Genomic DNA, 15,146 nt, shown 5'->3' with positions numbered 1-15,146 from the left:
ATTGTATATGCCACCATTTCTATACTGCGATATCAGTACAGTCATACCTCGGGTTGAAGTAGCTTTGGGATAAGTATTTTCGGGTTGCGTGCTGCAGTGACCCAGAAGTAATGGAGCGCGTTACTTCCGGGTTTCACCGCTTGCGCATGTGCAGACGGACAAAATGACATCATGCACAGAAGCGGCAAATTGTGACCTGTGCATGCGCAGAAGCGCCAACGCAGGTTGCATACGCTTCTGGATGTGAACGGGGCTCCGGAACGGATCCATTTTGCATCCAGAGGTACCACTGTATATGGTGTGCAGTGATAAAGCATAATTACAAACTGTACAAATAAAGTGTTTTTCGAAATGACATCAGATCAGAAGTTTCATGTGGCACTTTTGGGTTACCTTCCTTATCCCTTACAGTATGAACCTCTTACACCTGTGTCCTCCAGCGTTGAGTTAATACTCGTGGACAATGTAAAAGTGAGTCCTAAAGAAGTGACTATCTATAATCACCAGGCTGTCAAGGTAAGGCATTCCCTTTACACATTATTAAGTGAACTGTGCAAAGATATAAACTATGTAAATTATATAATATGTACTTTTCTTGGCAGACTGAACTGCTCATAAAGGAGGGCTCTGGATATTTTCTTGTTAATACCAGCGCTCTCAATATTGCAAAAGTGACTTATGAAGAAGCTCAAGGTGTTGCAGTGGTAAGTAGCATAATGCACTGTTTTTACTTTAGAGGGAAAACTCTTTAGTACACAATGATTTTTCTAAAGTAGAGTGGCGGGAGCCTGACGTCATGCTCATTTGTTTCAATAAAGCAGCCTTAGAATTTCCAATGAGAACTCCTCTATGCTAGGGAACAGCCTCCCAGGAACATATCCCAAACAAATCTATTTGGAATGAACAGGAGTTAAACAAGGCCCAGTATTTAATCTTAGTGGACTTCTGCAAGATATATTCCTGGTGTCCAGGGCTGCATACTGTAAACCATTTTGAGGTTTTTTCTTACAATCAAGTGGACTAGAGCCCAGAAACATGGTAAATCAAAACCTTGGATCTTCATATATTGTATGCTTCATACTGCCTTGATATATACTTTTATGAAAGCGCAGGTTGTAAATACTTCAATAAATAATAAAGCTGGCTGACCACTGTGAAGTTCTGGGAAATCAGAGAACTTTTCCATTTTACCCTGTAGTGACTAGGGCCACCAAGACCCTTGACTGACTCTCCTCTGAGTCCTGGATAAATTATTCCCTGGCTAATTTAGACTGTGTCATTAAATTCAGCAAAAGAAAAAACCCTTCTGTGTATGACTTATTTTGTCATTTTCTGGGCAGATGTGTAGATAAAACAATGTAGAAATACCAGCATTAAAAAGCATTCTGTAGCCATAATAGTATAAAGAATTACTTTAACAAAACATCTTAAAACTTGGATTAATACAATAATTTCTAATTCAGAGATTAGTTGAATCAGTTACTGTACCAGCAAGATTAGCCTAGCCTGAACTAACTGTAAATGCCTGTCTACAAGTCGCCACTTCATGTTGTCCTTTTCAAACTGATTTCCTTCCTCTGCCATTTCCCTCCACGCCCCTTTCCTTGTATGTCTTGTCCTTTTACTTACCAAGTTGAGGGCGGGACCTTCCTCTCATATCTGTGTCGATGTGAGCCACTTGGGGAGGCAATAAAAAAACATTGGTTGTAATTAGTGCTATCTCAGGCTCGTTGATTTCAGTGGGTCTACTCTTGAGTAGGACTTGCTTGGCTACAACCTGTCAGTTACATAAATAAATGCATCAGCAAATCAGATTTATGCATATTGCATCTGATGCCTTTTGTAATAGTGAAATTAGGCTCAGCCATTCCAGAAAGTGTCGCACTTTAGCATGATATATCTTGCTTTTCTCAAATTTTGTCTGTATTTTCTTTTTTAAGGTCTTTTAAAAAAGACCTCTTCCTTTCTCTTCATGATTTGTGTTTTGTTTTTGTGTTACTGATGCCGGTGGGGAGAATACAGGTCTAGAGGTTACCCTCTGCATTAGGGTCTGTTAATGCAATTGCTACCTACAGGCCCTTTGCACTAACTCAGTGACAGGAGAAAGCTTAAATATATTTTACAGCTTTACTTGAAAGGGGTAGATTCTCCTTTAGAGGAAAAATGCCTTTTAAAGTATTAGTGCATTTCTCTTTTATCCAGGATAGCAGTGTTCCATTTGTTGATTGCTGTAAGAAAATTCAGAACCATTAAGAATTGCATTTTGTATGTTCTCACCTCCCACCCTTTCTGGTATTTTAGGTGTATCCTTTACATCCAGGGTCACTGTCTATAATGATTCATGATTTGTGCCTTGCTTCTACTACTCTTGCCAAAGTGGAAGTGCATGTGTCTGATATACAAGTAGTATCTGTTGGAGTTGTTGACAAGGTTAGTATTCATTTCTATGTGATTACTCACATACAGGGGAATAGCATGTTGGCTCCACTTTTAGCCCTGCCCCCAACTTTGTGTTGGCTTCCTTTGAAGAACCACTTGCAGTGGTAAAAAATGTAGGTGCTCTGGGTGATCGTACACCTGCACACCTAGGTGTCTTGATCCCACAGCACCCTTACCTGCAAGCAGAAGCTTGTGCATCAAGGTTTCCTTACAGACAACCACAACTCAGTATGGGAACCAAATCTGCCAGCCCACTCAGCAGGAGCAGCATGAGACAAAATGGGAAGTGCTGTCTTACCTTGCCTGACTGCCATTGCCACCACCAACAACCTGCTCTTGCCACCTCTGCCTGCTCTGCCGCCACCATGCATGCTGCCACATCTGCTGGTGGCAAAGCGGCAGTGCCATCAGCGCTGATTTCAGGCAAAATCATGCCAATTTGGGGTGTGATTTTGGGCAAGATATTGCCCCAAATGGATGCAATCGTGTCCAAAATTGGCACCAGTGGCAGTGGTGCTTCACCACTGAACAAAGGCGGCAAAACATCGGCAGGTGTGTTGTCCGGGAGGTATTGCCAACTGAGGCAGCAGCCTCACCCTGGCTAATGACTGGGCCAGCTCTACTACTCAGAAGTCAACATGGTATTTTCCTTTACATGTATCTAACATGTTAACAAAACTTATACTGTTGGCTATAAGACATTCTACTCAAGTGGGCTTTGGGGGGCTCATTTATTCATTACAAGTGGTGACTTGTGGGCTTAATTAGGACATTGAATCTAAGCTGTCCACAGACCCTAAGGAGTCCTGAAACAGAGTAATAGAGAGCTAGTAAAACATACTGCCAGAGATACTGAAGTGAGAACTCACTAGGTGGCCTTCGACAAGTCACTATTTCTCAGCCTGCCCTGCAGTATGAGAATAATAATACTGACCTACCTAAAGTTATTGAGATAAAGGTCTCATTTAAATGTGATGCAATAACATAGCATTACCTCTGAACGAGACCAATGTATGCCAAGGGTTTTAACTTTCTAATGTACTGTGTTCCCTGCCCCCAGCCACCACCCAAAAAGTCATCTCTAGCCCCATACAAATGTCACAATAATAATAGTAGGCAAGGGTGGCTATTCCACGTCTGAACAGACTATCACTTCTGAAGAGTAAAGAGAATGACTTCCCTTCTTTTGCTACCTTGCAGTAGCCTGATCCAGTACTGGTAGCTTAGCAACTTATCAGTATTAATCATAAAGGTGTTGACAATCTGGGAGAATTGCTTCAGAGAAAATGTGAACATCTGTAAACAAATGCATTGCAGGTAGAGATTGGCAAAAAAGTTACCGCTTACGTCAGAGTGCTGGATGCTTCCAAGAAATACTTTCCAGCTAAATACTTCGCCTTCATGGACTTAAATCTAAAGGCAGCATCTCCAATTATCTCATTAAAGTAAGTGCTATTTTAATTTGTGTTCACTTATAGGCAAAAGGAACAAAAGTAATACTGCAAGGTATTTGCAGGGAGGCTGTACTGATAGTATGCATTCACAGAAGGGACAAATAGAAATATATTGTGGTGGATGTTAAAGATTATGTTAAACATCACTGCATGGTTTAAAGTTATTATTTATATGTTTATAATCTTGCTTTTCTGTTACAAAATGTTCAAGATGACTTGCAAACTGCTAAAATGAGCAACTCACAAAATGGAAGAACACTCTGTGGAGAAAGCCTATCTGTGCCCATGTTAAGGAGTACTATAAAAAGTATCAGCATCTTTATTTACCAGCAGAAACTATTCAGAGTGGGAGTAAGATGGGCCATGTTTGGAAGGGAGCTCCAAAACTGAAGTGCCACTGCTGAGGAAGTGCACTTCCACAGACCGGACTTGGTTCTTCTGAAAAGTCTCATTTTGGCAGTTGGGGAAATGGCAAGGAGAACACAGTGTATTCTCTTCTAGCCCTAGTGTTCCATAGCTGAGCTGCCAAGCTCACACATGTGTCTCTCTGACTGTTGTCTCCTCGTGGCAGCAGCTGTATTGCTGTGGTGAGGTGAAGGAGGTTGTGGCAGATGGAAGGATTGCACAGCTGCCAAAGAAGGTGGCAGAGCTGAGCAGAGGGACAGAGCAGATGGAGTAGAGGCCACAAGCCAGATTGAAAGACTGTAAGGACTGGGACCAACCCGGAGGCCTTCAGTTTCTCATTCCCTTCCACTCAAGGGGCTTTATTAATGCTGTTCCAAATAGATATTTCCCATGCCTGTTGAGCACATTGGTATTGGCAGTGCTACTTGCTAGGATGTCAGTGCCTCATCCTTGACAAAACCTACTTAAGATTCAGTCAGCATCTGTGCCATTTTGTTTTTAACTTGCCGCTGTTGTATATTGTTCTACTTAGGACTTCATCATTAGCAACATAGAGAGATGCAATTCTAGACCCCGGTGCTGAATATTGTCTTCATTGCTTTGTACGTGGTTTGTCCAATTAATGTATTTTCTTACATTTCAGGCCTCTCGGTGAAGCTTCTGATGAATACACTGCTGCTTTTCTAGTTCATGGACTGGCCATAGGTCAAACCAGTCTTACAGCGTTTGCCACTGACAGATATGGAGAAAGGATCAATTCAGCTCCACAGCAGATTGAAGTAAACCTTTTAACTCTTAACAGATAATGCTTTCTGGTTTCCTTAATATGAGGCTGCTTGGTTTCTCAAAAAAACTACTCCTTTGATATGAATAAGATGTCTGAAATAAGTAAGTAAGTAAATAAGTATTGGTATCATTAAGCAAGAATATAAGCATGGTAATTCCTTCCATGTATTTAGCTTTCCAAAGCCAATAAATGCATTATAGTTCCCTGGGCAATGGTAGTAGCTAACCAGTGGTGCTCCAGATGTTTCTGAACTCCCATTAGCGCCAACCAGCATGGCTGATAACAAGGGACAATTGGAATTGTGGTTCAGGAACATCTGAAGGGCTACTGGTTAGCCATCTCTGCTATATAGTTGTGTGTGTATGTGTGTGTAGATACAGAAAGGCCCAAAAATGAAGGCTAGATGGGACTTGATTGGGGGGGGGGGAGGAATAGTAATAATAGGGAAGGATAGCATAAATCACAGGAATATGTGATGAAGGTAAAAGCTCATGAAACAAGCACAGAATTTTATGGAACCTTCAATGAAAATACTGACTCATGAAAATTATAACAAAATGGAATTTGAAGGTAAGGTCAGCCAAACAATTAAAAAGAAGAAGAAGAGCCACAATAAGTGACTAAAAACTACTAAATGGCATTTCAGAGATGGAAAATGTAAGGTAAGGGTGAAGGAAGGAGATTTGAAAATGACCTGTATTGGAGATAGAGGAGGCCCTCAGCACCATCTCATTCCTCACCACAGGGAAGAGTAAAAGAGGCATAATTAGGAGCATAAACCAAATGTCCACATGGATGGTAAGGCATAGTGGGAGGTGTTGCTTGTATAGTCATTACTTTTTTTCAGACATAGTAGCTGTTATTGATATAGAAGGAGGAGAGAACACATGAAAGAAAAGGAGGACAAGAGGAGGATTTGGATAGGCAGAAGAACTGCAAACACTGAAATTTAAATGGATATGTAACCCTTGAAAAGTGGGCCTTTATTAATGCTTGCCCTTTCACTTCTAGGTCTTTCCTCCTTTTAGGCTGATGCCAAGAAAAGTCACATTGCTCATAGGTGCAATGATTCAAGTGAGTTATTTTTAAGATTATTGCACTGAATTAATTGTTTCTTAGTAAACCATCTATAGGTCTCATCATCCCAGACCATTGGCCATACTGGTGGGGCTGCTGAGAGTGATCATAGAAAGAATCTGGAGGTCACCAGATTGGGCAAGACTGCTCTATCCTGCCATGAACTGTACGGTCAATGGAGATCAACCTCTTGAAAAGACCTCTGCAGTAAATTAGAACTAAAATGAGGTCCTCCTAATAATCTCTTCACAAGTCGCAAGCTGCATTATTTTCAGATGAAACAAATTCTGATCTTAAGATACAATCCAATACTTTTTTCCCCTTTCACCTGACAAGCATTTAGTGACTTTCGAATCATCCTTGTCAGGGATTTTAAAAAAACAAAACAAAAAAACCATGTTTTGCTTATGACTTAAGTTTTTGTTTCACTTTTGCAAGGTTCCTTGAATCTTCAAGGATCTAAGCCCTGTTGTATGTAATTACTGTTAGTAATTAATTTTGTTTTTTCAACAAACACAGATTACCTCTGAGGGAGGACCACAGCCACAGTCCAACATAATATTATCCACCAGCAATACCAATATTGCCTCCGTCAACAGCAGTGGCCTTGTAACAGGAGTGTCATTGGGCAACAGTACTATAACAGGGATGGTTCAAGCTGTTAATGCAGACACTGGTAAAGTTGTGGTTGTATCCCAGGTAACGTTTAGAGATATGCATATATTGTAACCTTGAGCTAGATTTTTTATCTTATTTATTCTGCATTTTATTCTATAGCCCAGGCTTATACTTCCACGTTGAGTACATTTACACATATAATAGACTGTGGTCTAGACATACTTTTTACATTGTGAATATGTCAAGTGAGCTCAGAATCATTGTAGTTCACCAAAAGGTCCTACTTGACATAGCTGTTTGGAACAATTATCTGTTCCTTTTCTTTTATACAAAGGCAGAGGCTGATAAACAGTTCCATTAAGAGCTATAAATGGATTCTCAAATGAAACCAGTGAAGGAAAAGTCCCCAAGATGCAAATAAGAAACATGTTGTTCTTGGCAAAGCAGAGGAGACTTCCTGTCAGGAAGCAGACTGTCTTGACTTGTACGTAGTGGTGGTTACTGAACTTTGAATCAAGACAGCTGCAGTTCAAATTTGCTGAAGCAAGTCCAATTCAATATGGTCGTCGTTCTTCACTACTAGCTTTCCAGTTCAAAAACCTTAGAACATAACCCCCATTTTGAAGGAAAGTTCCCTAAGTGCAGATGCTGGCAAAGTTAATCTTTCCCTCAAAAGTTATTACATGACAGGCAACAGTGGAGGAGCACTTCCAACAATGTAGGCTTCAGGCCTAAAGCTTGTTCCAAGTATATGCAGCAGCAGCCAGCTGGCAAATGAAGATGAGATCCTGGCCAGCTCAGTGGCAGCATCAAAATCAAAAAGCACCCTCTTCAGGGAAGATAGCTCAAAAACAAGCAGGGGAAAGTCCAGACCTCTATACCCACACCGCATTCCTTGGGGCAGGTATCTTCAACCTTTTCAAATCCAGAACCCATTTTTAACCCAAACAGGCATTTAGGGACCCATTTCTTAATCTTTAACTACATATTTGTATGATGGGACTAGCAGGTCCCAACTCACCAGCTGAAGACCAGTAGCCTAGAGCAAATGGAACTGATGACTGAGACATATTGAAGTAATATATCACACAGAGCATAAAGAAGGGGGGGCAGCAAAAGAAATATAATAAGGCATACCTCAATGAGAGTTCTTGTAATTAAATATCACTTACATAAAGTGCTAATTTTTGTCTTGTATTTATGTTTTGTAAATTATTTACTGCTTTCTGCCATCTAGGTCTAGAAGCTGCTTGCAGTGATAAAATATACAATATACAAAATTTAAAAGACAAATTAATCCTCAAAAATTTAAAACATCAGTTTTAACTCATTTACTCCTTTCTTTTCTGAAGGGGTGTACTTTTGTTCATGTCCGTTTTCATCTGTACCATTCACTACTTCTTAGCCTAGATACATTATGGAGATTTTTAAAGTCTGAGTAAGGACTGTAAATGATATGCATATGGTTTTACAGTCCTTATTTCATTCATCTCAAGAATAACCCTGTATTCTGATACGTATTCTGATATGTAAGATATATATTCCCATCAGCTAGATGAAGGAAAGAGATTGAATGAGGGGAATTTTAACAAGGTCATCCAGTGAATCCGTGGCTGTTCTAGGATTTTATCCAAGTCCAAAACTTGACATAAATGTTATGTTACTTCCAATTACGAATCCCTCTTCAATCTCTTTGCCTGCCCATCTTTTTGTCTCATAAATGCTGCTTGATTTTACTTTATGGTGAGCAATAATTAAATTATTGTATAAGCCTGTGGACCTGAACCTGATATCCAGCCTTAAAAAGTCCTTTTATAACAAAGAACCTGAATCCTGTTCTGTTGATATATTACTTTCCTTTCCTGGATTCTGATGTGTCATTTATGGACAAGCACTTCATAATAAGCTGACTTTGATCTGTCATTGAGTTTTTATAGTGTCCTGATTTATATATCACATCTGTAGTTTCATCTCTTCTGTCAGCACAGGCATACCTCAGTTAAACTTAAGTTTTTCCAAGACTTTGTTTACTGTTTTTTTTAACTCGGTGGGGAAGAAAAGCTTTTAAAAATAATGATACAATTCACAGCAAGATTATCTGATATTCTATTTAATCATAATTATATGAAAGTACATGTTTATTAAAAACTTATACCTCCTTCCTTTCTTCCAGTGGCCAGTTCAGGATCTGGCAGGTTTTATTTTTAAATTGAGACATCACATTTCCAAACAAAATAGAAGTGTGGATTATATACTTCAAGCCTCTGCCTGCCTAAACCTGTTAGTGGATATAGGGATTTTGTCAGGCTTTTGGTCAGTTGAATGTTTTGTCTGTTGATGTTTTCCGGATTCCTTGCTTTTATTTGATGTTATTATCTACTGTTTCCCACACATACTAATTCTATGTATTTTTGTATTCACTTTTTGTTTTATTGATCATGCTGTGGGTTGCCTTGAGTGCCTTATTTGTTGCATTCCTACATCACAATAAACCATGATTTATCTTCATGGCAATGAGTCTGTGGAAGCTTTGGGTTCACATACCCCTCCTCTCTCTTCGCCTGGCACAACTGCAAGGAGGGGTTTGGAAGATTCCCCTTCTATTTTTTATTAACTGCCGCTTTTTGTCATCTGAACATGACAAACTGTAGTTAACATAAAATATGCTTTGTTTGCAACAAACCAGCTTCAACCATGGGGTTGTGAAAGTAGCTAATTTCAACAAACCATAGATAAGACAATTTAGGCTTTGGGCAGAACACTATACTATGTTTAATTGAATGCTTCCAATATTTTATTTATTTATTGGGGGGGAATATCCCCTCCTTCATCACAAATGATGTCCGGGTGTGAGTCACAGTCAATAAACGAATGCACTCAATGAAATCCTTCAATAAAACATTAAAAGCACATAAACTTCCACTTGAGTTAACCTACTCTCTTTAATAAGCTCAGTATATGAATCCTCATCAAAGGCCTAGCAGAAGAGATGGGTTTTCAACTGGTGCCAGAAAATGAGCAATGTTGGTGCCAGCCATTCCTCAGGATGAAGAGCATTCCACATCTGGGGTGGAGCCAATGAACAGGCCATATCCCATGCAAAAGTAGCCCCCTCACAGCTGCACCAGAGGGTGGGGAAGGGGAGGAGGACGCAGAAACTTCTAAGAAACTTCGCAATGAGGAATGAGCATACTCACAGACCATAGAATGTTGACTATTAATTGGGGGGAAGGGAAGCAAAAAAGGGGAGTGTTAGCCCTTTCTCTGTACATATCAGTGACCGCAGGATGGGAATGTGAGCTCCCCAGTGTGGATGAAGGCCAACTGCTACTTTCACTTCTTTTTGCTGCTGCTCACTACATCAGATTTGATTTCAATTTGCTTTCACCATTGCAGATCTCTCTTCCAGCTCTCCTGTGCTTGTTGTGAATCATCTGGTTCAGGCTTGCACTTTTGTGTGTGTTTTCTTTGTGTGTTGTTTCTGGTTGAAGTTCTCTGGTCTCTTTTTGTCCTGTTTTTTCTCAGACTGTTGTACTCTGACCAAATTTACTAGTCCTTCCTGGTATATTTCTTCCTGGTATGTTGTTCGTTTGTTTGGTTGGTTTCCTGGCTAGAGCCATGGGCAGAAATCCCCTAGGGTAGATAAAGACACATGGCAAAAGATTATATATGTGTGTGTGTGTGTGTGTGTGTGTGTGTGTGTGTCCCACTTGTAACAATATATTAAAGAGAAACCATTTTCTTATTTTGAATCTCTTCTATCCAAAAAGTGACATGTCTTACCATGTTTATGTTTCAGGTAAATTGCACCCCTTGTAACAAAATTCTGATTCTAAAACCACATGTTTTCTGAGCAAAGTCTTGCAACCTGCATAGCTTACTCACCAATATTATGTGCCAGCATAAAAAAATATGTAGCTAAGTCATCTAATAACCTCTGCAATTTTTAGCATTTGAGTTTAGTGTTATTTGCTCAGAACAAGTCAATGTTGCAGGTTTAGGAGAACTGCCTTTTCCCTAAAAGCCACCCAGTCAGCTAGCTTTACCCTCACTGAATATTCTGTTGGTGTGCCCTCTTAATGACTCTCCACCCCATCCTTTAGGCAACTCCTTTCACCTTAAGACTCACCAAAGCCTGAATTTAAAATCTTCTCAGAACCACTGAAATACTTTTCCATTCTTGGCTAGCCCATGTTAGTCAGGGTTAAACTGTTAATGAGCATAAAAAATAATAATAAACATTTTATTCTTTTTATTATTCTGGATGGTTTATTGTTCTTGGTCTTGAGATCTAGGGATAAAGCAGCCTAGAATGTGAATAAATGAAGACAGCCAGGTATCCTAGTGGTTTCTGCATTTATCTCTTCCAAGTGGAGCAATTTATTCAAAAGATACGGAAGTGAAATGAAAATCCAACTTGGAAGCACAATTAATTAAATTAATATTGGACTTTGTGTCTTTCCTTTTAGGATAAAGTGGAAGTTGAGGTAATTCAGCTTGAAGCTGTTAGAATTCATGCACCCATTACACGAATGAAAACTGGCACTCAGGTGAGTTGAATGTAGACAGTTCTCGATTTCATTTTCTTTCGTTCAGTTATGGTCAAATAAAATAGGGCCTGTTTTGACATAATATAATTGGTGACTTGATGCAATTGATTATTGCTACATATATCAACTTATTCTGTGTTTGTGACCACAGCTTTGGAAAAATGCACTGGGTGATTTCTTTGTTAAAATGTGTGCTTTTCTTCCAGATGCCAGTGTATGTGATGGGCATCACCAGCAACCAAGCTCCTTTTTCATTTGGCAATGCAGTGCCAGGGTTAACATTTCATTGGTCTGTCACAAAAAGGGATGTCCTAGATGTGAAAACAAGATTCAGTGAGGTAAACTTGAAGTTTAAAATTTAAACACAGAGTGAATTTCCACCCCCCAACACACTTGGTGTTTTTCACCCACGGGTGCATTTACTTTGATCTACATTTTCTAATAGCTTACCTTGAAGGCAGCTATAGAAAGTTAATTGTGTTTGTATATCTTCTTCCTTCAAGTCCCCCCACCCCAATATTTTTTCTCCTGGTGCCAGAAATAATGGTTGCTTGGAGTTACAGGCATCCTTTCCTATGTACAACTGGGTTAACCAATTCTGCTACCTGATTTCAGTGCCATATCTGTTGCTTGGAATGCATCTAATGGGCACCTTCCACTTCATAACAGTCTCCCAGTATCAAATGGTCACTAGGCATCATTCAACCTTAGAGCAATCTCATGGCAAGGTTTGCCTGGTGGACAGTCAGGGCTAGGATGGGTTTTGTGTCAAAGTGGTAACTAAAGATCTAACTTAAGGTTACCAGACATCCCCGTTTCCCGGGGACAGTCCCCGGATTTACAAATCAGTCCCCTGACAAAATCCTATCCTTCCTACTGAAGTTGAAAAGTGTCCCCGGATTCATTGAAAATAATCTGGTAACCTTAATCTATCTAGAGGGTGTAGCACTGATCTAGATTTCACTGCGGTAGGTTGCTGCTTTCAGATGGCTCTTGAGTGTAAATAGCAAGAGGCTTTGTGACATATGAGCTGAAGGTTCTGCATGTATGCAGTCATGCAGTATCATAAGATTTGTAGCTCCCATATTTTAATGAGTATTTAGGAACAGCACAAGGATGAGCCTTCCTGCTGCTTCTGCTGCCATCAGAACTCATTGTACAGTGTGGCTTAGTCCACATGCTACATACTGTAGTCTGAATAGGACCTGTAGATATAGGCATGTCCTGATACAGTCTTCTCTGGTGCCCTCTGAACAGGCCCAGCCAACAGATTCCTTTGGGGGGGGTGTCCTAGACCTACTGAGAATTACGTCCTACAATAATTCTGATTTTAAGTTCAGAGAAAAAATCTAGTAGCAACCAAAGTATACCGAAATTTACAGGATGGCTTCTAATGATAATTCTGTTTAGCTCTGTTGTCAGAGCTGAGATCAGGAACCTAAAGAGTTTTGAAGCATATTAGAACCAATATATTAAATGAAATTCCTTCCTTACCTAGACTTAATATTTTGTCTTTCAGGCTTCTCTTCAGCTTTCCCCCCAGTGCAACTTTGCAGTGGATGTTTATGGTAAAGGGAAAGGAAGAACAGGGTTGAAGCTTGTTGTCAAAGCCCTTGATCCTTCTGCTGGGCAATTTGGCCACATGGTAAAAGAATTGTCAGATGAAATACAAATACAGGTATTATTATATTGCTATTCCTTACAGGGCCATTCTGTTGTGCTTAGTGAAAAACAAGTGTGTTTTAGCTGTCAGGGCCAGTTCAGTACCGCAAGGCCTGTATGTGTGTTTCACAGTTCCACTTATGCACATGGTGGGGAAATTGACAATGGCTGCATAATTGGCTGTGACCATGAGAAGCTGAGTCTTGCTTGTTTTTATGCTGTGTCTGTGAAGATGAACTCATAGGCAGTATCTGGTAGAACCTCTGGAGCCAGAAGAATGGCTGAGGATTAGTAACTTAAGTATCTCACAGCATCCTGTCCCAGTCCTTAACCAGGAGAAGCACAACGCATGACTCAAAGCAAGTGAATATATGCAAATTTGTTGACATTTGCATAAGCTTGTTGTTTCAGAATCCTGCTCTTCTAGTTACAGATTTTTTTATATAAATTGCTTTCATAGTATAGGGTCACAATCCTGAAGTTAGTGCACTGTAGCATTGGATAAGTACATCAGAATTCTCAGGTCAGTTTAAATGTAGAATTTCAGCCATGCATCTCAAGGTCCTTACATTGGTAAGATGTGTAGTTATAGAGAAATAGGGCTATGAAAGAAGCACTGGTGTCATCAAGATCATATAATAATAATAATAATAATAATAATAATAATAATAATAATAATAATAATAATAATTTATTATTTATACCCCGCCCATCTGGCTGGGCTTCCCCAGCCACTCTGGGCGGCTTCCAAAAGAATATTAAAATACTATAATACATCAAACATTAAAAGCTTCCCGAAACAGGGCTGCCTTCAGATGTCTTCTAAAAGCCTGGTAGTTGTTGTTCTCTTTGACATCTGGTGGGAGGGTGTTCCACAGGGCGGGCGCCACTACCGAGTAGGCCCTCTGCCTGGTTCCCTGTAACTTGGCTTCTCGCAGTGAGGGAACCGCCAGAAGGCCCTCGGTGCTGGACCTCAGTGTCCGGGTAGAACGATGGGCGTGGAGACACTCCTTCAGGTATACTGGACCAAGGCCGTTTAGGGCTTAAAGGTCAGCACCAACACTTTGAATTGTGCTCGGAAACGTACTGGGAGCCAATGTAAGTCTTTCAAGACCGGTGTTATGTGGTCTCTGCGGCCGCTCCCAGTCACCAGTCTAGCTGCCGCATTCTGGATTAGTTGAAGTTTCCGGGTCACCTTCAAAGGTAGCCCCACGTAGAGCGCATTGCAGTAATCCAAGCGGGAGATAACCAGAGCATGCACCACTCTGGCAAGGCAGTCCACAGGCAGATAGGGTCTCAGCCTGCGTACCAGATGGAGCTGGTAAACAGCTGCCCTGGATACAGATTTGACCTGTGCCTCCATGGACAGCTGTGAGTCCAAAATGACTCCCGGGCTGCGCACCTGGTCCTTCATGATGCATATCAAGATGAACTCAACTTCTACCAGTATTTCAGATCTCCACTGTATTTGGATTTGTTTGTTTTGAATCTGATGTGTTTCATGATAGCTTTTCTGGGGTTTAGCATTTATTTTCATGCTCTCTGATAGTTCAGATAGTACAATTATGCTCAACAGCTGAGGTCTGTCACTTCACTCTGAACACAATTACAACAGTGTAGGTCCCATTGATTTCATTGGCTCCTAATTTGAATAAAGTGTGCTTAGGATCACAGCGGAATTAATGAAGCTGAAATGGCATTTTCATGGAGCTAAATAAATTGAATTAATTAAAGCTGGCTAAAAAGGCCAACATACATTTATTAGGGTTAGTTTTTTAATTATGTACAGCAGTGGTGTTCAAATGAATCCAGCATGTTCATATTAAACTTCCAAACCTCCATAAGTATATATAATTTGGAATAATTTTTTTTAAGCTGGTTCAGGCTCCTTTAAATGTATACACAGATAAAGCCCTAAGTGTAAGACATTTGAAGCTGGCATTTTTCATCTATATGCTGGTCCTGATCCAGTTACTGCATACAAGGAAAACCCTCCATGACAACATCAAAACCTGCCCTCCTCTCCCCCTGTGTTCTCCTCACACTGCCCCCAAATCTGTTCCCAGAGGATTGGGAAACCCTCAGAGCAGATTTGGGTGGCAAGCTGGAGGTGGAATTCGGTTGCACTCACAAAAGTTGTTCCTTGAGTACAAC

General features: G+C 40.3%; 1 protein-coding gene across 1 annotated transcript in view; it reads left to right on the top strand.

Annotated features, from left to right (window-relative positions):
• NUP210 (nucleoporin 210) overlaps window positions 1–15,146 on the top strand; it is an 84,841-nt gene that overhangs the window by 45,702 nt on the left and 23,993 nt on the right. Inside the window, exons 19-28 of the mRNA XM_083489459.1 lie at window positions 412–516; window positions 603–704; window positions 2,302–2,430; window positions 3,757–3,884; window positions 4,942–5,077; window positions 6,097–6,159; window positions 6,682–6,861; window positions 11,250–11,330; window positions 11,537–11,668; window positions 12,850–13,008. Of these exons, the coding sequence (XP_083345585.1) occupies window positions 412–516; window positions 603–704; window positions 2,302–2,430; window positions 3,757–3,884; window positions 4,942–5,077; window positions 6,097–6,159; window positions 6,682–6,861; window positions 11,250–11,330; window positions 11,537–11,668; window positions 12,850–13,008 (1,215 nt within the window). The remainder of the gene's footprint in view (window positions 1–411; window positions 517–602; window positions 705–2,301; window positions 2,431–3,756; window positions 3,885–4,941; window positions 5,078–6,096; window positions 6,160–6,681; window positions 6,862–11,249; window positions 11,331–11,536; window positions 11,669–12,849; window positions 13,009–15,146) is intronic.

The sequence above is a fragment of the Podarcis liolepis genome (genome assembly GCF_965112155.1).
Source record: "Podarcis liolepis genome assembly, chromosome: 2".
NCBI classification, from domain to species: domain Eukaryota; kingdom Metazoa; phylum Chordata; class Lepidosauria; order Squamata; family Lacertidae; genus Podarcis; species Podarcis liolepis.
This window is presented reverse-complemented; position numbering and strand designations above follow the sequence as displayed.